Source organism: Tiliqua scincoides, chromosome 3 (assembly GCF_035046505.1).
Source record: "Tiliqua scincoides isolate rTilSci1 chromosome 3, rTilSci1.hap2, whole genome shotgun sequence".
NCBI lineage: Eukaryota > Metazoa > Chordata > Lepidosauria > Squamata > Scincidae > Tiliqua > Tiliqua scincoides.
The window spans coordinates 162,375,241-162,402,578 of NC_089823.1; the positions used below are offsets into that span (position 1 = coordinate 162,375,241).

A 27,338-nucleotide genomic window follows, 5' to 3' on the forward strand; every position below is an offset into this window, starting at 1 on the left:
GTGATTCATTCTTGTAGTGCTAAACCATGACATTGCATTCTGTCTTACAGGCATGCACATGCATGGATTTGTGTGTAAAAATCATGCCGCAAGAGAAGCAATTTTAAAATGTCTCATGAAATTTGCACTTGAAAATAGAATTGGTACTGAAATGTTTTGCCAATTTGTAAGAACATGAATTGAACTATTTGTGGTTTTAGGTTTTCCCACCTTATAAACCTGGAATTTTTTGATGACCTTCTGCTTGTTCTACATTCTCTTACTGAGTCTGGGGTAAGTTAATTTTCTTTCTAATAAGACAATTGAACCTAGTCTAGACCAGGGGTCTCCAAACCTTTTGGCCAGAGGGCCACATCAAATATCTGGCACGGTGTTGGGGGCTGGAAAAAAATTTAAATATAAAATTTATATAAATAAATTAGAGAAGGAACTTAGATGAGTGAATAAATGAATGAATGGGTTCATTCATTCAACCTCTCTGGCCCTTAGAAACACCCTCCAGACGCAGCCAGAGCATAACTCCTGTCATGTTTGGCCAAGTGGGCCAGAGGCTTTCAGGGGACAAGAGCTGGCTGCGGGCCAGATAGAAGCTCGCCGTGGGCCACATCTGGCCCCTGGGCTGGGGTTTGGAGACCCCTGGTTTAGACTATTGTGATTAATTTCTTGTATTTCCAGGTGTTAAGCCACAGAGAGAGCCTGCACTGTATTCTTTCTGCTTTTTACATTTTATCTGGTCAAGGTAAGTCTTCTAGATTTTGTGTTTCATATTGTTAAGTATCTATGTTGAATGTGTGGGTAAGGGTGCTACAGTTTTGCTTGACAATCTTGATTACCTGTTGCAAGAGTGTAGTGAGGAGGACTTGCATGGCCTTGAATTCCTAGCCACCTGAGGAAGTGGAGTGCATAGTGGTATTGTCATTTGAAGAAACAAACCTGCTTGCTTGATGTTGTTTTAAATAGGTGATGTCCTTAACATAGACCCTCTGAAGTTCTACACACATCTTTACAAGACACTCTTTACACTACATGCAGGTAATCCTTTATTTCAATATGTTGAATATGGTTGGCATTTTCTGATTTTTCCAAATGTGAAGTATTTCTTTCATCAGATGTGGGTCACTGAAGCAGCATTGCTGTAGGCTGCCACATGTATAATGGTATTCTTCTGATGACAAAAAATTTTGTTTAATGATGAGAAAATATTGAATGTACTGGCCTTTTCTATTTTCTTGATAGATTGGTAGAAAGGTGATGCCTTTCATTTTTCTGGTTACTTTTTTGCATATGTATTCTCATGTTCATAAAATGAATTTTGATTGGTTTATGTTGTGTATTTTAAGGTGCTTCAAATGAAGATGTGGCGATAGTGTTGCAGTGCCTGGAGGTGATGCTCACCAAGCGTCGGAAACAGGTGTCACAGCAGAGGGCTCTTGCTTTCATCAAGCGCCTCTCCATACTCGCTCTCCATGTCCTTCCAAATTCTAGCATTAGTATTTTGGCAACCAACAGAACCCTGATGCATGTAAGTAATGTAGCTGATATTCTGGCCAATCCACAGACTCGTGTTTAGAGTTCCTTTGGGAGCTGAAATGACTGTCATAAGTGCACATTGTACAAGTTATTGTAATGCTTGAAAAACTAAGGGTGCAATCCAAACCTGCACTGGAACAGGTAAGCCAGGAGGCTTGCGCTGCATCCAATGCAGGTTTGTGGGCAGCAGCAGCAGCTCAGCCAGAGGCAAGGTGAAACTCTTCCCCTTACCCCTGGGTAAGGGCTGCTGGCCCCAATGGGTCTCCTTGGACCTGCGCCACCTCTGGAGGTGGCACAAGTCCGAGGAGAGCGGAGCGGCTTGAAGCAGCTCCATTCTCTGTGGGGACGGGGGTTGGGATCCAGCATAACTGCTGGATCCCAGCCCCGCCTGTGGCTCCCTGCACACCCACCCCGGAGCTGCCCATCCCCTGCCCTCCCCCCACCCAGGAATGCCTCTCTTCCTCTCTGACCCCCCACTCCTACCTTTGTCGCTTATGTCAGCGCAGCTGCACCGGCACATGCGACTGTGGGGAAGCCGTCGCAGAGGCTTATGTTAGCCTCCGTGCATTGGCACATGTAGATGCGCTGACGTGGCTTCCACGTCAGGAGGCGCAAACATGCTTTATGGCACATTTGCGACCCTCCCAGCCTGGCCCAAGTCCTAGTTAGGATTGTGCCCTTAGGCATATTCTTTATTCTGTCTGTTATGTGACTCTTGTGGTTGAGCAGCTGTGACCATGGTGCCTTTTACTGCCTTAAGCTCCTATGGCAGTCTTAGAATGTGACAGCTTGGTCATTGTGACGCATGCTTTGATTACAACCTCTAGGCCAGGAGTTCCTCGACTGTAGGGTCTGCACTCCTAGGGTGTGTGTAAGATGCTCCCAGAATTAATAAAAATGTTTGTAAACCAATGGTCCTTTCTAATTAAAAACATGTGCATTAAACAATTTTTGAATTTGGCCGTGACTAGGCCAACAAAACCCAATATTGTCGTACTGTTCATAATACTTTTTAGCTGTCTTTAACTGAGATATTTGCCATCAGCTCCTCTCTGGCTGTGTTTCAAATCCTTTATTTGTCTATGGACAAAACCTTTCAGTGGCAGCTTCTGTTCTTTTCAGATTTTTTTGTATTGAAACAACAGTTTTGGAGGGATGGTTTCTTACTGCTGCAGTTTTAAAGTGCTGGTTTTAAAATTTGGATCCTGATTTTAAGTGATGTCAGGAATGTAGTTGGATTGTTTAAATTGGTATTGTATGGTGTTGATGGTTTTTTGTTCTGTTGTGAGCTGCCTTGAGGGTCCATTGGCTTATGATGTTGGAATACAAAAAAAAAATCCCTATAATGTAGTGAACAAAATCTATAATAAATATTCTTATGTATTGAAAATTGTTACTGCAGCCATGAGGGCTAGAATGTTGCCTTTTGAATTAAATGAAAGCCAAACCTCTTTTGATTCTATTAAGATTCAATAGGCCACATACCTCTTTTAGGGACCCCAGGTTTGCTACGGTAATGACAGTATTTGTTTTGGGAAGGGTGCTCTTATGGTAACAGATGTGTAATTCTATTTTATGTGGAACCCTTTCCTCTCCCTCCCATGTCATGGCATGAAAGACTTTTCCGAAGGCGGACCTCCTTCTGGACAATGAGTCTCAAGGGAGTGGACTTTACCTTCCTGAACTGGAAGAGCCGGAGTATTGTAATGCTCAGAATACAGCACTGTGGGAATTGCATACTCTACGGGTGAGTGTCAGTGGGTGTGCTTGTGCTGCAGTCGTAGTCTAGGCAATCTGTTGCTCTCCAAGTGACTTTTCTTCTTCTTTCAAAAGACTCTATGTCCAGGGTCGAAAGAGTACCGGATATTATCTTGAGTGTCAATAAATGTTTTATAGTTGCTGATTGACTTTTTAAAATATGCCTTTTTAAGCTCTGCATTATTGCTTTTATATACCCATATTCATTCCCTCTTCAGAAAATTCTAATTACTCAGAAAAAGTATATTTGAAATTTTCTCCGCTCTTTTTTCTGGTAGATAAATCCCCACCCCCACTCCATCTATCCTCTTTATAAACTTTTACAACATTCTTCAGCTCTCTGATGCCAAGAGAATGGAGATACGCATCTAATAGGTATGTATGTTATGAATTTATACCCCGCCTTTCCAGTTAAAACTGTATAAGGCAGCTTACAGTAGTTCAAACAAAACATTATTTAAAAAATTAACAGGCAATAAAATAGGAGCAATAAAACAGGCAATAAAATAACATTCCCCAGCAAATACCAAGAGCAGTAGCAAGAGAACAGCCCAGTTATCATGACAGCAGTGTGGCAACCCCCACCAAGCCCTCAAATGCTGGCTGGAATAGAAATGTGTTAAAGCCAGAACTGCTCCACAGAGCTGGCTTTAACAGAAGGGACTGATCATAGATCTTCTGGTAGCATGTTCCAGAAATGTGGTGCCATAACAGAGAAGGCAGGATTCTTGCTGCCATCCCTTGTGCCTTGGATGGCAGTGGAACGTTTAGCAGGGCTCTGCCAGATGACCTAAGTTAGGGGTCGGCAACCTTAAACATTCAAAGAGCCATTTGGACCCGTTTTCCGGAGAAAAGAAAACCTCGGGAGCCACAAAAGCCTCTTGACATCTAAAATGAAGATAACACTGCATATATAGTTTTTTTAAATCTTTACGCTATGTATAAAAAAACTATAGTGTGTTAAAATCAATGGGATTTCATTTGACTCCAAAGTGGAGTCAGGGGAGGGAAAAAAAACACGACAGATGCTGCTTTGCGCTGAATCGAAGCAATGGGAAGACTTATGCAGGCTTACTCAGAAGTAAGTGCCTCTCTGATTTCCATGAGGCTTCCTCCTTAGTCAGTGTGTGTAGTATTAGGATGGCATCCTCCACCCTCAGGCTACTGTAGGGAAGTCTGCCCTGTTGGTTTCAGAGGGACTGACTTCCATGCTCAGGCGCAATGACCAGGAGAGAAATTGCAGAGAGAAAGGCCAGAGGGGCTGATTCCGGAGTCAGCTCCCAATCCTAAGCATCCCTACTCAGAAGTAAGTCCCATTCAGTTCAATGGGGTTTACTCCCAGGAAAGTGTGCACTCCCTGCAGGCACACTCCAGGGAGCTCCAGGGTCGGTCACCCCATCTCTTCTGCAGTGGGAGGGGGGCAACATTAAGGCAAAGGGCGTAATGAAGCCTGCCAGACTCAGAGGGATGGAGCCGAAGGATCCCCCTGCCTGCTCTGTGCCGGGGGGGGCAGCGCCAGGGTGAGAAGAGCCCAGCCTGGGCCCAGGGGAGGTGCACGCACACCTCGGGCTGAGCACTCCAAGTTGCGGGGAGGGGTCAGAGGAGGCTTCGGAGTGCAGCTTATCTGCCTCAGAAATGCCTTTGTATTTTTACATAGTAATTAAAATACTATGTAGTATTTTAGCTAGATAGTAATTAGTTTAGCAAGGGGTGACAGAGAGGCGCTCTGTCACCCCCTTTGCTGCTTTCACCCGCCCTTCCCCACTGAGCCCATGCGCCACCAGCTCTCCCTGCTCAGCCACAGGCATCCCTGCAAAGCGCCCCCTGTGCCTGCCACCAGTGGCCCTGTCCCACGGTTCAGCCCCCTGCCGCTGCAGGGAGAAGGAAGGAAGGGTGCAGGGAAGAGGTGCCCGGCTGCTCCCCCCCGCGCCTGCTTGCAGTGGGGCGCCTGCGGGTGCCTGCTCGCAGTGGGGCGCGGAGAGCAGGTGCGGGAGAGCGCCGCTGCCCCTTTCTTGATGCCCTTCCCCGCTGAGCCCATGCGCGGCCGCGCCAGCGCTGCCAGCTCTCCCTGCCCGGCCACAGGGGTCCCTGCAAAGCACCCCCAATGCCCGCCACCAGTGGCCCTGTCCCGTAGCGCCTGCTCGCAGTGGGGCGCGGAGAGCAGGTGCGGGAGAGTGCCGCTGCCCCTGCCTGCTGAAGGAGCTGCTGTGGGCGAGGGTGGCGCCCCGACCCCGCACTCACCAGCCGCCAGTGCCTGCAGCACATCGCGCCGGAGAGAGGCTCCCTTGGGGCTGGGCGGCGGCCACGAGGAAGGCGCCCCCACTTCCAGCCCCCACTTGGGAGCTGCAGCAGACCGCTGAAAGAGCCGCATGCGGCTCTAAAAACACAGGTTGCAGACCCCAGACCTAAGGGAATGAGCTGGACTGTATGGGAGTAGGCAGTCCTGAAGGTACCCTAGTCCCAGGCTGTATATAGGTCAAAACTGGCACTTTAAATTGGGCCTGAAAACTAATCTGCAGCCAGTATAGTCGCTGGAGCAGTGGCTCAACAGAATTAAACAATCAAGTCCCAGGAACCACATGAGCTATTGCATTTTGATCCAGGTGCAGTTTCCAAACCATCTTCAGGGTGGCGCTCAGGAACAATACTAAGTGGACATTCTTGCATTAAAAGTTGAAGATATATATGGGGAGGAGCTACAGTCTGGGCAACAAGATGCAGCTTTTATGAGCTCTGTCTGACCTTCAGCTTTGGGTACCCCTTCAAGGCTTTGGAGGGGTTATTTCTGACTAGGAGAAGCCAGGAAAGTGCTTGAGACTTTAGGTTAGCAAACCCTTGGGGAGAGCAACCTCTAGGGTTGGACAGAACCTGTCGCTTCAGCAACAGAGTGAAGGAACTCACTTCCTAGTCAGCCATTAACTGGCGGAGGCAGCCTGGATTCCTCACCTCCCCCTATCGCTTGGACTGCAGCTCTAAGGAAGGAGCTGTTTTTCTAATTTACCATCAAGAGGAGTGAGTACAGCTTTCGAGACTTGGTGTCTTTGAAGAGGCAGCTGGGCAGACAGCAAGTAGTTGCTTAAAGATTCTGAGGGTATTTCATTAACGAGGAGAGGAGGAAGAGAAGAGGTGTTTGGATTCTGCATCCCCTCAGAAACCCACTTCAAAGACTGCGTGATTTGAGCTTATTTACAAATATAAAGACTAAATAAGACTAATCAAGAGAACAAGAGTCTTAGAAAAAACAGAGTGAACCACTCAGAATCTCCAGCTGCTCTGTTATGCACCAATCAATAACCAACAAAGAACAATTAACAGATAATTAAGGGATATTTGTAACACCTTATAAGGATACCATGGAGTAGGGAGACATCTAGTGGGGAAATTATATAAGAAATATTAATTTGTATTATTGATAATTGGTACTCTGGAACTAATTAGCTAAGCTACACAGCAAAAAGAACTGTAAGAGGAGTTAAGTTGATTTGAGTGGACTACTCTGTTAAATATTAAAGGATTATATTAGAAAGAAGAAATTTGCAATTTTGATACAGAATATTCCTCTCTCCCTTAAAAAGAAACGAAGTAAAGGGGGCTCTGAAGGAAGCTGAGTTGAAGAGATTTTCTATCTGTGTGGGTGATGAATGAGTATTAAGCTGAGAGATTAATACTGTAAACATTATTGAGATTTTGAATTATTGAACTGCTATAGTGGATACCTGTATAAGGTTGATAGATATTGTTTTGGGTACACACTGTCTTTGGTTTTTTGTTCAACTTCTTTCATTTTAATATACGATGGAGCACTCTAGGAGAGAGTCAATTTCCCAAGAGAAATAATGATGAAGTTTACACAGAAAAGGGTGAGAGAGATGGTCCAACACATGCTGTTGGGGGAAACTCTGTGGGAATTTTAAGGGAAACTCCATGGAGTATAAGACAAAAGAGACTTCAATATAGGACCCTCACATCATTTTTGAGAAGAGAGAATGTGAGATACAGATGGCTACTGCCAGAAGGTTTAGTCTTTACATATCAATTAAAAAGATATAGTATCGCTTCAATAATGAAAATGAGAGACTTCCTGGAGACTTTTAGAGAGGATCAAGAGGAACAAGACTCTCCAGAAGATGTAAGTAAAAATAACCATGGTCGAAGAAAAAACAAAGAAACCCTAGAGGACACAACGTATTTAGAGAAAGAATTAGAAGAAAGATCAGATCATAGTCTAGAAGATGAGGAAGAAGAAGAGGAAGAGGAGCAGGATGTTGAATTTGAAAAGAAAGAAGTTATTAAGAATAAACCACAAAGATTCCAACCAAAGAGTGAAGTGAAAATAAAAAATAAAAATATAGAATAATGATGCCAGATACCCAACTTGATATTTTATCTATAAATCTTAACAGATTAAACTCACCACAAAAGAGAGAGAGGATATTTTATCAGTTAGAGAAAGATCATAAAGATTTAATAGCAATTCAAGAAACGTATATATTGAAAAAAGATTGGAAGCTTTTACAAAATAAGAAATTAGGTGAACTTTTTTATATGGCAGAAAAAAAAAGAAGAAAAAAGGCTTATCCTTATATATTAAACCTTGGTTGAATCCAAGATTTATGCAGATGAAGACGCCAGAATATTGATGGTAGAAATCACGTATCTGGAGAAGAAATTATTAGTGGTAAATATATATGTTCCTAATGATTCACATGAAAAATTTTATGAAAAATTATGTAGAAAATTGGCTCCCTTGAATGAACATGATCTGATTTTGCTGGATGATTTTAATTCAATGTTTGACATGAATTTAGATAGATCAAGCAAGAGGAAAAAGAAAGGAGGAAATTTACCTAAATCTTTTTTACAATTGGCATAATTTAATTTGATTGATACATGGAGAGTCCAGAATCCAGGAAAAAAGCAATATACTCACTTTTCAACACGTCATAAAGTATGGTCCAGAATAGATATGTGTTGAATTACAGCAATGACAGATATATTCGAAGCAGAAATATTACCAAACACCTTTGCGGATCATAATCCAATTAGTTTAAAACTTAATAAATCCCGTAGGAAAGGGTTCTGGAGATTGAACATTATTGATATGAAAGAAAATAACTTTGTGAAATGAGTTGGTTTTTTAAAATAAATAATCACCCAGAAATAAGATCACAAATTATCTGGGATATAAGCAAAGCATATTTTAGAGGAATTATGATGAAATTTTCAGCAAGGAAAAAGAAGAGAGATAATCAACGTATAAAAGAAAAGAAATTAAAAGAGTTTTAATTGATAAAGGAGCAGGACTTCCAAGAAAATCCATCTAGAGAAGAATTAAATGCTAAAGTACAGAGACCAACACGAGATTAGAATTATACAAACGGAGGAAATTGAGAAAAAATTAAAACTAATTAAACAATTATTTCAAAAATGCAAATAAACCTGGAAGATGGCTAGTAGATAGACTGAAAAAAGAACGACAGAAGAACTTTATAAGCAGCTTGATAGATGAAAATGGAATTGAGAAACATAAATTTTCAGAAGTTAAACTTATAATAGAAAAGTTCTATCAGCAACTATATAGGAAGAATAATATAGACCCTAACTTGCAAAAGGATTACCTATTTAAAAATAATATGTTAAAATTGACATCAGAACAGAAACAAATTCTGGATCAAAAAATTTCCATGCAAGAATTTACAAGCAATTCAAAGGCAGAAAAATCAGAAATCTCCAGGACCAGATGCAATTCCAGCTGAATACTATATTTGAAGAGACTATACAATTACCATTTAAGAATTTGGTTCATGATATCTGGGAAACTGGAAATATACTGTACTCATGGAAAGAATATTAATTACGCTAATACACAAACAAGACGCAGAAAAGAAAGAAATTAGAAATTATAGACTGATTTCTCTTTTAAATACGGACTATAAGATCTTTGCATCAATATTAGCTGGACGATTAAAGAGAGTCCTGCTACAAATAATACATCAAGATCAAACGGGCTTCTTACCAAAACGACACCTAAAAAATAATGTGAGATTATTAATATAATAGAATATTTTGAGGCACACCCAGAGAAGAAATTAGGGTTAATTTTTGTAGATGCACATAAAGCATTTGACAGAGTAAACTGGAATTTTATGATACAACAGATGTATCAGTTGAATTTTGGACCAAAGTTTATAACGATAATAGAGAAGATATACACAAAACAGACAGCGAGAATAAAGATAAATGGTAATATAACAAGAAAGATAGAAATCCAACGGGGAACAAGACAAGACAAGACAATTCTCGATTATTATTCATTTTAACTTTGGAAGTATTGAATAATATTGTAAGAAGAGATGAAAGAATTGTTGGAGTGAAGGTCCAAAAAGAAGAACTTAAAATCCAGGCATACCCAGATGACCTTACTTTCATTCTTGAGGATCCAAAGCAGTCCTTAAAATATTTAATAGATAATCTGACATAATATGGTGAAATGGCAGGACTGAAGATAAATTATGATAAAACGAAACTACTAGTGAAAACATTAGAAAACAAGAGAAACAGCAAATACAATTTGGTATTAATATTGCAAATAAAGCTAAATATCTGGGTATTAACTTAACAGATAAACCCAGTGCATTGATGGAAAATAACTATTTAAAGTTAATGATGGAGATTAAGAATGACTTAAAAAGATGGAATAGATTGAACTTATCGTCGGTCTGTGGAACTCCTTGCCACAGGATGTGGTGCTGGCTTCTAGCCTAGACGCCTTTAAAACGGGATTGGACAAGCTTCTGGAGATAAAATCAATTATGGGGTACAAGCCATGATGTGTATGCACAACCTCCTGATTTTAGAAATGAGTTATGTCAGAATGCCAGATGCAAGGGAGGGCACCAGGATGAGGTCTCTTGTTATCTGGTGTGCTCCCTGGGGCATTTGGTGGGCCGCTGTGAGATACAGGAAGCTGGACTAGATGGGCCTATGGCCTGATCCAGTGGGGCTGTTCTTATGCTATGTTGGGGAGAATAGCAACAATAAAAATACTATTTTTATTCCAGACAATTCCTGTAATATTAAAGAAATTCTTTTTCCAAGAATTGAATAAAGTTATGACCAGCTTTATTTGGCAAGGAAAAAAAGCAAGAGTGAAGATGAAACTTCATATTAATCTATGCTCAGATGTGGAAGAGCTCAGAAATTCCCATTATAGATATGTGGATTAAGAAATTATATATTGAAATGGATGTCTTAACTGAAAGATTGAAGGATGGTAAAATAGAAACAATACAGCAATTATGGAATCCGTTTTACAGATGGATAGATAAATGATTAAGAGTTAATTAAGGAAAATTGAAATCGATAAAAGTAAACGTATCAATGTTTATGACAATAGACTGAATTTTTGTTAAATTGGTATTGACATTATAGAATGGAGGAAAGCAGTAATTAATTTTTTTTTGTTGGTGAGTTAAAATGGTAATAACTACAGTTCTGCGAATTCCTAATGTTTTTTCCCTTTGTATTACCGTCAACCCATGTATATTTGGTTCCTTTACCCATATCTTTACTCAATAAATAAATAAAAAAGTTGAAGATATATGAAATCCCAAGACAGATTTTCTAGTATGCATTAAAATTTTTAGTATGGGATGGCCATCTACCCTGTTGCAGTCAAATGGAGCTTATTGTTTATTCCTCTAGCTGTACTCCTCCCCAGATACTCCCAGAACAGTGGCAGCTAGATCTGGCATTCTCTTTCCATGATAGAAGTAGGACTAATGGCTGCTGCTACCTTCCTTCCTGCAAAGAGCTGCAGCCTCTTTGGCAAACTGCTCATATTTGGACAAATTGCCTCAGTTGTCCTGTATTGAAATTTCCCCTTTTTAAACTCTTAACCATACCCTTCTTTTCAGAGACATTATCATCCAGTAGTTCAGAAATTTGCAGCTCATCTTCTTGCTGGTGCTCCACTGGAAGGATCGGAAGCTCTTAGGCCGGAATTGAGCCGGAGGTGAGAGATGACTCTGTAGTTGTTTTGGGAAGTGCATGTAAAGCTTTGCCCAGAAAAAAAGCAAAGCAAAAAAATCCAGTAGTTGTGCTTAAAGGACTGTCTAGTCTAGCATCCTATTTCTCATAGTGGCCTGCTAGATACTTCTAGGAAAGCACCCATGAGCAAGGCATGAAGGCCTTACCCACTGTTGACTTCTAGCAGGTGGTATGTGGTGTCATCCTGCTTCTGTGCTGACAGATTCAGGAAAGACTAGTCCACTTCTGAAACCACCTAAGTTGTTCATGTTTTATGTGAGTATCTTTTACTATCTCTGAAGAGAAAATGAATGTTAAGGTTTCAAAAAATATTGCTAGAATTTTGTACAATTTTTAGTGTCAGCATGTCAAATGATTATCATAGGTGATTCTAGGTTTCGCAGTTAGCATTGTAAGAAATTGTCCATGTCTACACAGGATGAGGACTATCCTCACCCACCCCGTCCTTGCATAGGGGACAAGTTATTTTTTGCAAATAGTATGTTAAGGTGAAACCTCTTAACTGTCTACCATAGGTTGCCTACTGAGCTTTTTGAGGTCTACAGCATGAAAGGAATGACTTTTAACCCTTGTGTTGCTTCGGTGACTCCTAAAAAAAAGGTACACAACACTGTTCTTAAATGTTATCATGTTGCTTATAGTGTGAAGTCATATTAAAGTTGCTTACTGTAACTTCATAAATAAAGATTCATAACTCTGTGATTTATTTCAGGGCAAATGCTTACAAGGAGAGTCATTTCTGGATGAAGACTTGAACAAACTGTTTCAAATTCATCTTGGAAAGGCAGCAGTCCAAGGAGTCCTGGATTTTGCTAAGCACTTAAAGGCAGCGCCTGTCTCATAAATATATTGCAAGCCAGGTCAATCTATTTAAAAGCTTGAAATTCATGAAAGAACCAGTGACCTGTTTATACAATAATTCATATAAAGTCTTTAGTACTGATGCTATGTTTTTGGGGAATGAGGAAGTTGCAGCACAACCAACTGTTGCAGTTTTCAAAACACTTGGAATTAATTCATTGGAACTAGTTTTCAAAGGTTTGGCAACTGGTACCGATTTCATTCTGTATTGATTGGTAAAAGTGGAATGGTTTGGAAAGCTGTTCAGCTTTAAAATTGCTTAAGCTAATGTACATAATGTGAATATTTTTCTTAAAAAATGTGAATCCTAGAAAACCTTTACTTAACAAAAATACAGATTTTTTAGAAAAATGACTAGAATAACCATTTTTGGGTACCTGTGTTAGCCAAATTTCTCATGGCCCCATCACTTGCTGCTGAACTCAGCCCTAACAGTGAGGGCCACCTTTAAATGACCATGGGTGATAGAAAGGGACAGACACAAGGGTGAAGTTGAACAGGAACAAAGATTTTTGTTGAGAAAGATAAAATGTAAAGCTTCATTATATAAAACAAAGATCCCCAGAACATATACCTAGCTATTTCCTTCCTGAACCCTCTGCTTGGTAAGTTATGCCAAGGGAAAGGTAAGCATGGTTTTCCCCTTTGGGCTGGTAGTCGGCTGCTGAAAAGCTGGATCTTTGGACAAAACAGTCTCTGGTAGGTAACTGGGCCCACAGATGGAAGTTTGGGTCTTAGCTGGAGCTCAAAAGAATCCTAGAACTGGCCTTACAACAGCTACATGTGCAAACTTAGCCAAATCAGTGTGGAATATTTATTTATTTATTTATTATATTTAAATACATATTCCACACTGATTAATAGACACCTTTCAAGAAGCATGAAAATTAAACTTTTAAAGACCACAATTATTTCTGCTTTACTATATAGCTACGAGACCTGGCCTCTAAAGAAACCCGATCAACAGAAAATCTAAAGGGAAAACATTTGAAGCACTAGGTCTGTCCGCTCACCCTCATATTAAGAGATTTCTTAAGGGCATGTCTCAGTTGAGACTACGGCCAGTTCATAGGTTCCTGATATGGAAGCTCCGTAAGGTTCTGCGGGCTTTGTCTGTAACACCATTTGAACCTTTGGCTATGATGTCAATGAAACTACTGTTTCCTAAGGCAGTGTTCTTAGTGACAGTAACATTGGCAAGAAGGGTGACTGAGTTGGGAGCACAGGCAGTGAACCCTAAATTGTGTCTTCTGTAAGGACGAGGTAGTTGTGAAGCATTTGTACCAAAAGTTAACATCTTATTTCACAGACAGGAAGAATTAACAATTAAGAATTTCCTCTTTTTGTCCAAGCCCCAAGCATGCAAAAGAAAATTTGGCACATGCTGGATGGCAGGAGAGCTTTGTGTTTTTATCTTGAAATAACTAAGATGTTACTAAAACTGAGGCTCTGTTTGTGGCTGTAAAGGGAAGAAGACTAGGTGAAAAGGTGTCGTCTGCCTCATTGTCTAGATGACTTAAGAACTGTATACATAGAGCTTATCAGGTCGCTGGCCTGGATCTTCCCCAAGGAGTGCAGGCACACTCGCTCAGTGGAGTGGCAACAACAGCAGCCTTTGAAGCATCTGCCTCATTGCTAGTCATGTGTGTTGCCAAAATTACCCAGCCTTAGCTGTAATTTAGGCCAAAAGGCCCTTGCTGAAATCCAGACTGAAGACAACAGAAACAAAGTCTTAAAAGCTTTACTTAAATTAACACCGGTAACAGCTTAAACAGATTAAGAATCAGGTAAGTAAGGCATAAAACAATGCAGACAAATAACACAGCTTCCCAATTGACATTCCCTTTCAAGCTAAATCTATCCTACACCCTTAGGCCAGGCACATGTTACTAGCCAAAGTGCAGCCAAGAACTGTAGCTGAGGTTAAGGCTGACTACTTCAAGGGCAATAGAGTCAGACATCCTTCAGATGAAAGTTGGGGAGCTAAACAAAGATTGTGTTGGATTAAAAGGAAGTAGGAGCCACTCTCAACATTGATCAAGGAAATACTTGTAGTAGAAAGGTGCACATGTGCAAACAGCTCTTGTTAACTGAACTAGTTTTGAGTGTTGCTACACTTTTACCTATTCATGGGATTTTCAGTATGTTTCATATTAATGCAGCTGTTGAACATGTCCTCAGTGGAAGAGACTGAGGCATATACTTGCCTCATCAAACAACAAATCTGGCCACAATTCAGCCAAGAAGAAGTACTTTGTCATGAGTTAACAAAAACCAAATTTATTAGCTAATTTAAAGTTCAGCTGCAAAATATAAATCATCTTCAAACTATCACAACTTGAAATCAACCATTTGCTTAAGAAAAAACTCAGCTGTGAAGCTCTGGGATTCTCTCCCCCCCCCCCCCCCCGCCTTGCAACTCCCTATGCACTGGACTTTGAAAGAATTCTAATGACCTGATAACGTTACCTGCAGAGTGGTGGATTTGTATTTACTTGGCTAATAAACCAAGTAAGCAAATCCTGTGGGTGTGGAAGCAGATCAACAAGAATCCCTCAGTGTAGAATCCCTCCTCTAGAGGGCACTCTCTGCATATTCATTCTCTGTATATTCATAGTGTTTTTCTGTTGTATTTTCTTCTGGTAACACATTATTCCTCTACCAAATCCAAGGAATGAGCATAAACAGCAGTCTTTCCTGGATTTAAGTCTTGATCTCCCTTCTCCTTTAACTCAAAAAGGTTAGTTTATAATAATTAGGTAAACTTGTTTTCTTCTCTGCATAATAGTCTTCTGTTGCTTGCTCTTAATGTCAAGGGGCCTTTCTGTGCTAGAGCTGAACAGTACATTTTGTAGGCAGTGAGAATTAAGCTTTGTAGAACATCCAATCTGATTAGATTTACATTCCTTTCAGGTTCAAACTGTTTTCCAGCATTTGGTTTCTTTGAACCTAGTTAACTGAACAGGCCCCTTGCTTGATTTATTCACACAACATGATCATGGTGGATAGCAGGTGTGTTGCTATAGCTAAAGGTCCTACAAAGGCAGTTTTGAACAGCTTAATTCGTGCTATGGTCATTAAAATCAAGGGAACAGAAGTGACCATTTCAGTTGTCTCATGGGTAGTATTCAATCACTTTAATAGTTTATTCCCAAAAAGAAAAAAAATTACAGCCAGTGCTAACAGCCATATAAAAACACTGAAAGCCCATGATGTTGCAAACATATACAAATCTTTACAAGTACTTCTATGTAAACAAAAATGGCAAGATTTATACTGCAAATGAAACAGAATTAACTAGGGGCACAATCCTAACCAGGTCTACTCAGAAGTAAGTCCTATTTTGTTCAATGGGGCTTACTCAGGAAAGTGGTTCGGATTGCAGCCTAGGTCTTGTAGGTTTTCTAAAGGCATTATTTTAAAAATAAGACTGCTTAACTATAGTAATGGTGCAAATATTTTCAAAATAGGTTTTAACTTTGACAGTACATTGCTGAAGTTTAATAAGAATGCAGAAGTAAAACTTCAAGTGGTTAGATTTTTTTCTTTCAAAACACTTTTATAATATTGATCAGCAGATATTTTAACCATACAGATTCTGTTCTGAAACCCTTTTCAGTACAGTTAAACACTTATCTCCTCTAAAACAAGAGAGCTATGTAGAATTTTGTAAATCAAGGTATGATAAATACATTATACAATGGCACATACCTTGGAATATTAAAATAAATAATTTTTTTTAAAAACAGGAAAACCAGGATACACTGCACGACAAAATGTTGTTCCTACTCAGTATCACTAACAAAATATGTATACAGCTATTGTACACTGACATCATTAAGACAAGCCATAAATAATTGTGTATATTCACGTACAGAAATCTGCCTATAATCACCTATGAGTGTGTTCAGAAGAAACTTTTAAAAGTGCATTATTTTTATATAACACACCACAGCACATTCTCAGCCTTCATTTTCCCTTAAGATGCTAATTAAAATATTTTATTCTTAAAAGACAGGTTTCTACTTGCAGGACACAATTCAAGGTGCTTGGCTCATCCTCCTGCCCAAATGAAGATAAACTGAGTCTTATTTCCAAAGGTTGCCAGGACATCCTTCCAAAGCCCCAAATCATGGCTACTTATTCACAGAACTGACTTTATCATAATCAGCAGCTAGCAGCCTCTGAGGGCTGACCAGTCCCTCACTGCTGGCTTTATCCACTGCTTAAAACTTTGTGTCTTACTTAGAAGTAAGTTCCAGTTACCAAATAAATGAAAGGCCCCACTCAAAGAAGAGGGTGAAGACTGGCTCCATCTCCATCATTTTTTCTGCTACTCTGTTTCCATATGGTCTTGTCTTTGCATTTCATGCTTTGCCGGTCCCTGGAATCAGAAAACAGCAACAACAGGTTTAAGATCAATATGAAACTGCACAAGCAAAAGCAGAGTTCTTCAAAATATTTTTTTTAAAGTATGAGTAATTTTATAAAGAAAAAGTTTCATTCATTCATATATTCACACACAAATGCTACTGCTGTGGTAAGTGAATTGTTACGATTCAGCTAAAGTTGAGCATTTAACAACCCAATCCAAACAAAATATTCCACTGGTGGAATGTGTGCACTGCCAAGAGAGCTTTCCAGTTGCCCCAACATAAGATGCAGTATGCACCTCCTTGGTGTGGCTGCATTGGTAGTGGGGGGCAATTTCATTTTGGTGGGCTGTAGGTTGCATTACGTAACTTCACCAACAAAAATAAATCTGCTTAAAATTATTTTAACTTTGGCCAGATTACATCCTACTGAATACAGCACTGGCAAACCAAGGAGGATTCAAGGGGGTCAAATGCCCAAGACACCACACACCTGCTCCCTTCCTCACTCTCTACCTTCCTCATCCCTGTACAGAGGCTTTTGGGGGAGCACGGACGGGGCATGTGGCCTCTCTGCGAAGGCCTTTAGGGGGAACTTTAAACCCCACTTCTAGTTTTCAGATGAAAACCAGAAGTGATGTTTAAGGCCCTTAAAAGGCCTTTTGAGAGCAGAGAAATCCTCAAAAGGCCTTTTAAGGGCCTACCACCCCATTTCTAGTTTTCGGACAAGAACCAGAAGTAAGGTTTAAAGGCCCCCCTGGAGGTCTCAGAAGATGTTTAGAGGGCTAGAGGTGGCCGTACACAGCCTCCTCTAGCCCTCAAAAGGCCTTATTAGGGGGGAGCAAGGCAGCATTCTCATTGGGGGGGCATACTGTGGTCCTGCCTCTGGGCAGCACAGAGGCAGGGAACTTCAGTGGAACACAGTATAATGTGGGATCTCCTTATCTATGGGCTCAGCATCTGTGGATCTGAGTTGGTGGAGGCTGAGCCTATCGCTGGAGGGCCTCAGAACTTCCAGTTCACGCGACTTCCAGTCTAGTCCAGTGGTGTTAGGTGTAGGGAAGTAAGTAATTGCGGTGCTGTACCAGGTCCCCCCATGGATTTCATCATCTGTAGAATTCAATATCCACAGGGTGTGTGTGTGTCCTGGAAAGGATCCCCCTCCGTGGATACTGAGGGCCAACTGTATCGGGATTGGAGGATTTTCAAGAGGCATGCAAGAAAAATGATTAAGTTCAGAGAAAGATGGTGGCAACTGACAATATTAACAGAAGAAACATGCTATAGTTCATAGGCTGTTTTGCCTGTTAATTTTACCCATCACTTAGGGAAATCTTTTTCAGAACTGAACTTCAGATGCAGCACTGAACATGGAATTCACAGAATTTACAGATCAGTTTTGAAAACATTATTTCTTATTCTATACAGAGATGAAAGAGTATGTTCAGATGCTATTCACTTTACCTAATTTGAGGTAAAAGTACAAGACCCGAAGATTAAAAGTACGCAGTAAAATGATCAAATTAATGTGAAAGTGGTTTTGCAGTCCAGAACATTGGCCATTTGAATCCTTACTTTGCAAAATTACAGAGCCATTTTAAACAAAATTATACAGGTATATCTTGATCTACAAGTAGAAACAAGATCTCCCCTACAGTGCAAAGACAGGAATGACCTCTTAGGCAGGTCTATGTGGAGGATAAAGATGCAATAAATGTATAAATTCTCCCCCATAAAAGTAACTCATCAGAATTTACAGTGATAAATATATATCACCTTATGGAAGGAGTCATGCTGGGTGGGGATATTAGGCCTAATTCAGTGGTTCCCAAATTTGCCAGGGCTGTGACGCTCTTAGAACCAGGAAGTGAAAGACAAAGTGAAACATGTCACGCGGTGACATCACTGCCATTCACTTCCTGGTTCTGAGGCCAAGCACAAGTCTCTAAATAATGGAAGAGGAGGGTGAGGTTAAGCAGAAGGACTTTTAGCAGCAAGCATTTTTTGCACGCTGCAGCTCCTCCTCCCACACTGAGCCTCCTGCTACAGTCTGGAGGCTTGTGCAACTGTCTCGCTGCTGGACAGTCGGTGGCTCATGATGCCCTGACAAGTGCCTCACAATGCCCCAGATCACTGCTATGCACAGATTGGGAACTGCTGCTGTAATCCTATACAAACATACCTGGGAGTAAGTCTAATTGAATTCAATGGGGCTTACTTATGAATAGATGGGCCAAGGATTGAGCTGTAATATTAACAGTTGTTGGCACCCTTCAGTCTCGGAAGACTATGGTATCGCACTCTGAATGGTGGTTCCGGAACAGAATGTCCTCTCCAGTGCGCGAAGCCTGGGTAAAGTAGATATGGAGGATAGACTGTTTCCCATGCAGCAAATCTCCCCTCTCCACGTCACTGAAATGGTCCAGTGGGAAGGCAGAAGCCAATACGGTTGGTTCCAGCGGCGTCGCAGGAGTTGCCAGAACGTGACTGTTCAGCCATGAACTGCCTCAGGGACTCCGGCTCCGGATTTTGCCTCGAGGTTTTCTCCTGAAGCCTTTTCCATAACTGAATGTAGCTACAAGGCAGTGGAGGTTTGGGATCAGAGTTTTGTTTCTCTCAGGCTAAAGAGTCCCATCTACCCGGTGGCTGTTTAGTTGCCTCTTAGGACAAGTACAGCCAAACTGAGGGCCTATTCTTATCCCCCAGCCCCCAGGGGAAACAGTAGGGATGAGATAAATCCCCAGTAACAATCTATAGTTACTCAGGATTCTCTAGAATCAAAAATGGAAAACAAGGGCCAGGCTACATAGCACTAATCCTGAAAGTATGAATCATTTCAGACTATGTGTGTTCCAGCACACAGGTTGGGTACTCACAAAAGAATGGAGACTGACAACTCAAAAAGTATGGAAAAGCCCCTTGAAAATTTCTGCTCAGCACCCCTCAGGTCCAGCTAGATACTCCAGAAGGCAACTCTGACAGCAGACTTCACACTTTTTTTTTTCATTTTCAGTTCACACATAAGCCCTCCTCACTGCAAGCTGAAAGTCAGGTTCACAATATGGTACTATGATTTAACAGCAAATAATGTTAATCATCAATGATGCTGTGTGCATTAATTATGTTGTGTACCTGTAGCAATCACAAACACAATGAATAATGGTAATCCATAACATCGCTGAAAGAGAAGCACTTTCTTAAGAGGTCTCAATTTCCATTCAATAAACTCACTCCAAGTGCTCTGTATCCTCATTGACTGAAAAGGTCCTTATTGGGCACAACAGCCTTCAACTGGGAGCGTGAGAAGTTGCCATCTGAACATGTCCTAAATTTAACTCAATGGAAAGAATATTCTACCAGTTGCTCTTTTTCCTTCATCTCATTATAGAGCAGAAATTGGATCCACAAAAAATTAAAGGGCAACCCACCGTAATGCCGTACATGGAGATGCATTTTAGTACACTATTAGCAAAACTAGAACACTCATAATTTATCCTTGACTATAAAGTGTTATGAATTCACTACATTTTCAGTAAGGTTCTTCAGTGTTATGTTTCTGTGATTTCTTATTGGCCTTATTGCTCTGCATTCCGTTGCAACTTTGAAACATTTACGCATTTTATATGTTCATCTTTAAAAAGCCGTATGTATACAACATTTTAAATAATAACCATTGCAGCGTGTGATGTACATCTGCATGCAGCATACGCCCCTTGCAAAATCAAATGAACGTTCTTTAGAACATCACATCAGAAACATGTCATACCTGAATACCAGACTCAAAAGGTTATTCCATAATGTCACTGAAGATCAAACTGCATGCAGACTTTTCATCTTTACTGTGGGTAGTACCTTCTGGAGATGTCTGTAAAGGTGGGGTTATAAAGCCCCTGTACTGCTTGCTTGATTTGGTTAATTTCTTAAGTTCATTGGCCAATGAAATGCCTTTTCTTTTATCATCTCGACCTGACTGGGGGGGAAAAAGAGGAGCTGAATAATAAAAATTTTGCCAGTTTATTGTGCTATTTGTGGATTGTAATCATGTCAGGGCTAAATTCAAATGTCAATATTCCACCCCCCACCACCTCATACATCAAAAGACCCAACTGATAATAGATTATTCCAATATTATTTGGTACAGCAAATGAGGTTACATCAAAATGTAAGGCAAATTCAACATCACAGAGGTTAGGACAGCAACATTTTGCAGAACTTCATAAAAGAAACTTTTAAGCAGTTCCTTATTAAACTTCTGTTAGATCATTTATGACAGGTTATATGATCATTTAGGACAGGTGTCATATGGTGATTTTCCTCATCATTCTTTTGTAGTAAAGTTTTCTCATGAAGAATGATAAAAAATGAATGTTAAAAGCAAGCCAAGATTCCCTGTATTCCAACTTATGTCCTGGTAATCCAAAGCCATTAAATACTAATATATACTAATACTCATTTTATATAGTGCGACTGAGCAAAAAGCATAAAGCTTACAAAAAAATCTTCAATAATTTACTTACTTGGACTTGTTCTTTAAGTTTGAGGATAAATTTCCCAGGTCCCTTCCACTTGTTCTGAGCCTGAAACACAGACTCTTGATCAGAAAGAATCCTCTGGGATGTCTTAGGTGTCGAAGACTTCTTGTTTGCTGATTCTTTTGTAACTTCCTCTAAAAGTACATAGTCATTGGGATTGGGATTGTTCAGAATGCTGTAGGAATATTTGGCTTTGCATAAAGTCTATCACAGAAGAAAAAAAAGAGGAAAACCCAAAAGCTTATTAACTTCTTTTATTTGTAAGGAAAGGTTTGATCTTCAAACTGAAAATATACTTAATTTTTTCAATTATTTGTTGAATGAAACTTTTCCCTAATAAATCTACACAGTAATAGCTTAAATCTGGGGTGGAATACATAGGATTAAGCACCTGTAATGCAGCAATTAATGCAGCACCTGTAATGACAAACAATTCCCTTACAAAGTATGTTATGGGCTTCTCAGCCCCCTCCAGAGACCAGTGCAACTTTCAGCAAGTGATGACGAGAAAAAACATTGAGCAATACATCGTACCTGCTGGATGACATCCTGGGCTGTACTGAACCGAGGAGCTTTGATGACTGTTCGAGGTTGCTCTGGGGAAACATCATGAACTTGAACAAAAAAACTGTCATCCTCAGAGGTGGCGGCTGCTTCCTCTTTCTCTTCCTGAAAGAGATTTCTCCTATTCAGGCTCTACAGAAAAACATAAAGACATGAAAGGATAGGCCCTGGAAAAAGAGTCTTTTCCATTACTTCCTTTAAATATCTCTACTTCTGGCAAACTCAAATTGTGGTGTAAATTCATTGTTTTGGAGCTCAGTATACAGTGAAAAGAGGACAAACCCAAGACTGGAACCAGTCAAACATCAGTTTGCTTCAATTTGCATAATAAAAACAAACAAACAAATAAAAATGGCGGAACTTTTCTTCCCTTCTGCCCAGTATATTGTTACCACTTTAGGCACTACCAAAGTATCTGTGATTTGCATTATCTGCACTCTTAACACCTAGGAACTGGATAACCTTTTTGATTGAAATTGCACCTGGGGGCAGGGGAGACTTGAGAGTATGCTTAGCTTCTATGCCCCTGTGGATTCAACTTGCTTATACCATGGTGGAAGGGAGGGGTAAGGGTTCAAGAAGCTCTTCAACTAAGTAGAGAAGGAAAAATAAACAGAAAAAGGGCAACAAGCTAGTTCAGCATAGCACACTCAAAACTGTGCAACTGATCCATGAGGCAGGGCCGGTCTGGGTCAGAGAATGTCCTTTCCCAAATTTGCAAGGTGGACATGACTCTTGCTTTGTGGGAGGAGGAATCTTGAAGATGCAAGAGAAACCAAATTCTGTATGGATATTGCAGCTACTACAAAATAAAGTCTGGGACCACAATACAACACAAGGTTAAGCATCCTTAAGACACAGAAATTAATGAGTGAATGCTTAATCCTGTGTTGGATAGTGACCAAAGTATATCAACACAGGAAACATTGTAGTTATGAAAGTAGCCAACAAGGAGCAGGACAAAACGGATGGCTATGATTTATTATGGCTTTAACAACTGCCCTGAGGATGAATTCATGTATTCAATGTAAGTGATTAATCAAGAAATCTTTACAGTGGTGCACAAAAGCTTGGTCCATTAATACTGCTGGGCTGGACTGCATTGCTTCCTTTTTAATGCTCTGTGTCAACAAGAACAAGTTCCAGGACACCAAACAATTAACATGCTCTTTTTGTCACTTTCTGATTGTATTAGCAAGCAATATATGTCAAGACAAATACACTCACTTCCTCACGGGTTTTAAAGATAATTCTTCCAACATAGCCTTCTTCTGGGAACCAACTGTTCAAGAGCCGAACAAGCTCTTCTTCAGGACTCAGCACTCTTTGGAATGGTGGCTTCCTGTACTCATTTCTTTCTTTAGATATGAAGCATTTCTCCTCCATCAAAAAATAGTCTGTGGAATACTTTCCAATGCCTTTTGTTGCAGCCAAAATCTAAGGCAGAATCATGTTAATAATTAGAATGGTAGACAATTGCATGTTCAGTAGTTGCAGATGACAACAAAAACCCTTTGTTGATTTATCTTGCATAATGTAAACCACTCTTTTGCTGTATTACTGCTGCTGTATTCAGAGTGTCTTTCCTGAGGCAATGAACTATTTCAGAAAAGGCAAATGCAGTTTAATCTTATTTCTGCTGAATTTCACTTGCCAGACCATTTATTCAAAATCCCAAGACAGTAGAACATTTTCCCACTGCTGGAATAACAGCCTCTGTTGAGATAATGAACTGGAGGTTTTTCCACTCAAGAACTTTGCCCTTTTAACTTTATTCTGCATTTCACTGATGTGATGTTTGAGGAAAAAACTATGCAAAAAGCCTTGCTTTTGTAGCAACGACAAACAGCCTGGCTTCAGCAAGCGGCTCCAACAGGCACTATAATGCTAATACAGAACATATCATCCAAGTGAAACTTCGTAACAGCAATTTTTTCTATTACATGACAGTGTTGCCATAGTTCAGCTCCAGCTGGTACTTTGGACATCTAAATCATTCTTTTCTTATAACATTTTACCTGTTACATTTATATATTATAAAACACCTTTTGCCATTTTTTGCCTGCAATCTTTCAGTGGCATAGAAGGCAGTGTAGGGTAGAGTCTAGGTTTACTAGTTACCAGCCAATATAGCATTAGACTCTGTAAACTGGGTGGGCTATATGTAGCTGTGCAAGATAGAAAAAGGAGTGGGAAGGCATAGTAGGAGTTTTCCTATATAGGGTACGTAGCAAAATCCTGCTTTGGGGACTTCCTACAAACATAATTGAGAACAAGTTATGCACAAGTGCAGTGAACACTGACAGAAGAAGCAGCATGCAGGCATAGACCCAGAGCAGGAAATTTGGCTGAAAGGAAGGAGACACCTTGCCTGGGAACTAAAAGGGGGAGGAAATTGGTCTTGGAGGATGTTGCCCAATTTTCTCCCTGAAAGAAATAAATCACATGACAGGATCAGCCCAAGTTCAATTTCTCTCTCCCTAGAATATATGTTAAGTTGCCCCCTTTCAGGACCAGGGTGGAGACTGAAGAACTGGCATTCCTACTTCCTTCAAGAGCAGTTCCCTCCTCTCCCACTTACTTTCCTGCAGCAATCCCACCCCCTGCACATGGCTTTGGACACCAAAAGAACTGCAGTGGTGGCTATCCTGCAAACGTTTCTCCCTAAGAAACTGCCACACCCTGCCTCCTCTGTGAAAATCATGTAGCAATTAAGCAAGGATATTAATATGATTCTCTTTATTTAGTTCAAGAAATTGTTTTTTATTCTAGTCAAGACCAGTAGAGGCTTCAGAGGATTTTTTTTTTAAATCACTCTTCACTGTACAACAGGTACAGAAATATATTTTTAGTACAATATACCGTATTTTTCGCTCCATAAGACGCACCTGACCATAAGTCGCACCTAGTTTTTAGAGGAGGAAAACAGGAAAAAAAATATTCTGAACCAAATAGTGTAATAAAATACTTAATAAACTATAACAGAATAACATTTGAACCATGTAAAGTGAACAGCAGTCAACAGTGGCATTAAGAACCATTATCACTGTCATTAACAAATGGAGAGACTTAAAGGTTTGAGTACTCTAGTTTTCTGGAAACCCCAAGAACTCATCATCGCTAGAGTCAGAATTTATGAAGCTCACAAAAGCAGGTGCACACAAATAGGGGATCACATTATCTTTCTGCTACAATGATGTTCTGCCAAATTCCAATCCACTTGGCCTCGTGCCCGCTTAAGGCTGATCAGTCCCCCTTGTGCAACTCACCAGTGCAGCAAGCAAAAGTGAGTCCAGTTCCAGTCCACAGATGCCAAGTAAATCAGTCCCATCAATCAGAGCTGCCAAATCAGAGTCCAGAGCCAATAAGCCAAATTACAGTCCAAGGACAGGTTCCAGGTAGGTCAGTCAAATCCGTCAGGGTATCCAAGTCCAGTCACAATCCACAGTCAGATTCCAAATTCAATAAACCCAGTCAGTCTCCTCTCCTACCTCCAACCTGCACTCCTTCAAAACCCTTCCTGCCTCAGGTGCTCTTATATCCCTGAGGGTCCTATTGCCTTCCAGTGGCTGCAGCTGTGCAGCACACTCTGCTGGATGCCCAGGCCTTACCCTTAAAGGGGCCACTGCTGACACCACATCTACCTCCTCGCCAGTTCTTCCGTGATTCCAATACAAATGAACAAGTGGAAAGTCCAACCACAACTTGAATTCTCAAGACACAACAAACCTCTGGATTTATGGTGATTTACCTGGGGCTTGTGCAATAAACAAACACTGGCATTCTGACCAAGGAGACAGTTTTTTCTTTGTGATTGGGGGGGGGGGAGCTTACATTCAGATGCTGGATGAGGTGAGTGAAAGCGCCCCTCCCCTGCTGTGTGAGTGTGTGGGGGGGGCAGAGCATCTGTGTGTGTAAGAGAAGGGGGCAGCCTGTGTGTGTGAGAGAGGGGGGAAAGTGTTTGTGTTGCAGAGAAGCTGTGATGCTCCAGGCTTTGGGGGGGGGAAGAGTCTGTGATGCTCTAGGCTTGGGGGGGGGAAGAGAGAAGCTGTGATGCTCCAGGTTTTGGGGGGGGAGAGAGAGGCTGTGATGCTCCAGGCTTGGGGTGGGGGGAAAGAGAGGCTGTGATGCTCCAGGCTTGGGGGGGAGAGAGAGGCTTTCCTGGGAGTAAGCCCCCCTGACTCTAATGGGACTTACTTCAGAGTAGGCATGCACAGGATTGGGCAGTGAGACTGCCACCCCACCCACGCTTTCCTGGGAGTGAGCCCCACTGATTCTGAGACTTACTTCTGAGTAGACACGCAGGCTTGGGCTCCCTCCAGCGCTGCCACAGTCCGTGCAGGCGCTGAGGGAACGCAGGAGCCCCCCAGCCAGCTCAGCCTCTGACTGCCCGGGAAGCAGAGCAGAGCGAGCGGGCAGGGGGCGGGGCCAGGGCAGGGGCGGAGTTGTTTGTTTGTTTGTTTGTTTGTTTTTTGCAGTATTCATAAGACGCACACACTTTTCCCCCCACTTTTTGGGGCGGAAAAAGTGCGTCTTATGGAGCGAAAAATACGGTAATACTTACATGGTGCACAGCAATAACACATAAATCATTTCTGAAGGGTTAAGGTTGTCCAATGCCAACCAAAATAGGAAGGAGCAATATTAGGAGCACCTGGTTAGTTACTATAGATCAGAAATCTGAATAGATCAAATTTCGAACTCACTTGCTGCAGAAGCTGTCCTGCTGTGGTTCCTTCCCTTACAGTAAAAAGTGTAAACGGTTCTGGACCTGGAACTCCATGTATGGTGACTTTGTACATTGCAGTTGCTCTCCTGTCTGCTGTGCTGAACCGCTGTTTGAGACAAACACGTATTTTCATGATTTATTTAAATATCAATACTTGAAGTGCCTAATACTTGAAGGGCACATTCTGTATTCAGTAACAGATACTCCCCCAATGACAGCAGGAAAGCCTTCAGGGTAGGTTTCTATGCCAGGCTTCTGAAAGCAGGTGCTGGACACAATGTACCACAAGTGAATCCAGAGTGGATACCAGGAAGGCTGAAGCATTCAACAGCTACTTTGATTGCACAGGCAGGCCTACACACATTTTGCTGTTGTAAAAATTAGACCTATTCTTAGGTATATTAGGGATGCTGAATCCAAAAATGGCATTGGTTTTTCCCTGAATGGCTCTAGTTTTGGGAGTACAGCATAGCTAGCTCATATGCTGTTTCAAGCAGCTTCCTCATGAAGAAGCCCCAATGGTGTCAGCTTCTTCACAAGGAAGCTGCTTGAATCAGCATATAAGGTGGCTATGTCATATTCCCAAAACTAGAGCCAATAGGGCAAAATCAATGCCATTTTTGAATTCAGCACCCAAAAAAATATCCTAAATTTGTTCAAACATCCTTGGCAACTAAAAAAAAGTGTGGGGTTTTTTTTGTAGGTCTGTGTTGTCTTTACAATGAAGCTCTGACTCAGTAGATCTAACAACAATGAAGGAAGGAAGGAAGGAAGGAAGGAAGGAAGGAAGGAAGGAAGGAAAATCCAAATTAATTCAAATGAGGGGGACCTGTTGATGCAAAGGCATGACTGTAAGTAAGTACAGAACAAAGGTCAATTTTTCAATAAATAAATATAAATTGACAAAATATAAATACAGGTGTGCGCCACTTAACCACAGGG

At 41.0% G+C, this 27,338-nt stretch overlaps 2 protein-coding genes across 3 annotated transcripts in view; one reads left to right on the forward strand and one right to left on the reverse strand.

Moving 5' to 3' along the window:
* Nucleotides 1-12,549, forward strand: part of NOC3L (NOC3 like DNA replication regulator) — a 31,037-nt gene extending 18,488 nt beyond the window's left edge. For both annotated transcript variants that reach the window (XM_066620493.1, XM_066620494.1), the window contains exons 14-21: nt 201-273; nt 676-739; nt 961-1,032; nt 1,341-1,522; nt 3,149-3,277; nt 11,205-11,302; nt 11,853-11,937; nt 12,050-12,549. In XM_066620493.1, the coding sequence (XP_066476590.1) occupies nt 201-273; nt 676-739; nt 961-1,032; nt 1,341-1,522; nt 3,149-3,277; nt 11,205-11,302; nt 11,853-11,937; nt 12,050-12,181 (835 nt within the window). In that variant the 3' untranslated portion in view covers nt 12,182-12,549. The remainder of the gene's footprint in view (nt 1-200; nt 274-675; nt 740-960; nt 1,033-1,340; nt 1,523-3,148; nt 3,278-11,204; nt 11,303-11,852; nt 11,938-12,049) is intronic.
* A 2,693-nt stretch (nt 12,550-15,242) lies between these two features.
* The window catches only part of PLCE1 (phospholipase C epsilon 1), a 148,629-nt gene continuing 136,533 nt past the window's right edge, over nt 15,243-27,338 (reverse strand). Inside the window, exons 28-33 of the mRNA XM_066619359.1 lie at nt 26,374-26,502; nt 22,895-23,104; nt 21,638-21,799; nt 21,089-21,307; nt 20,338-20,541; nt 15,243-16,582 (exon numbers count right to left, since the gene is read on the reverse strand). Coding sequence (XP_066475456.1) covers nt 20,359-20,541; nt 21,089-21,307; nt 21,638-21,799; nt 22,895-23,104; nt 26,374-26,502 — 903 coding nt within the window. The 3' untranslated portion in view covers nt 15,243-16,582; nt 20,338-20,358. The remainder of the gene's footprint in view (nt 16,583-20,337; nt 20,542-21,088; nt 21,308-21,637; nt 21,800-22,894; nt 23,105-26,373; nt 26,503-27,338) is intronic.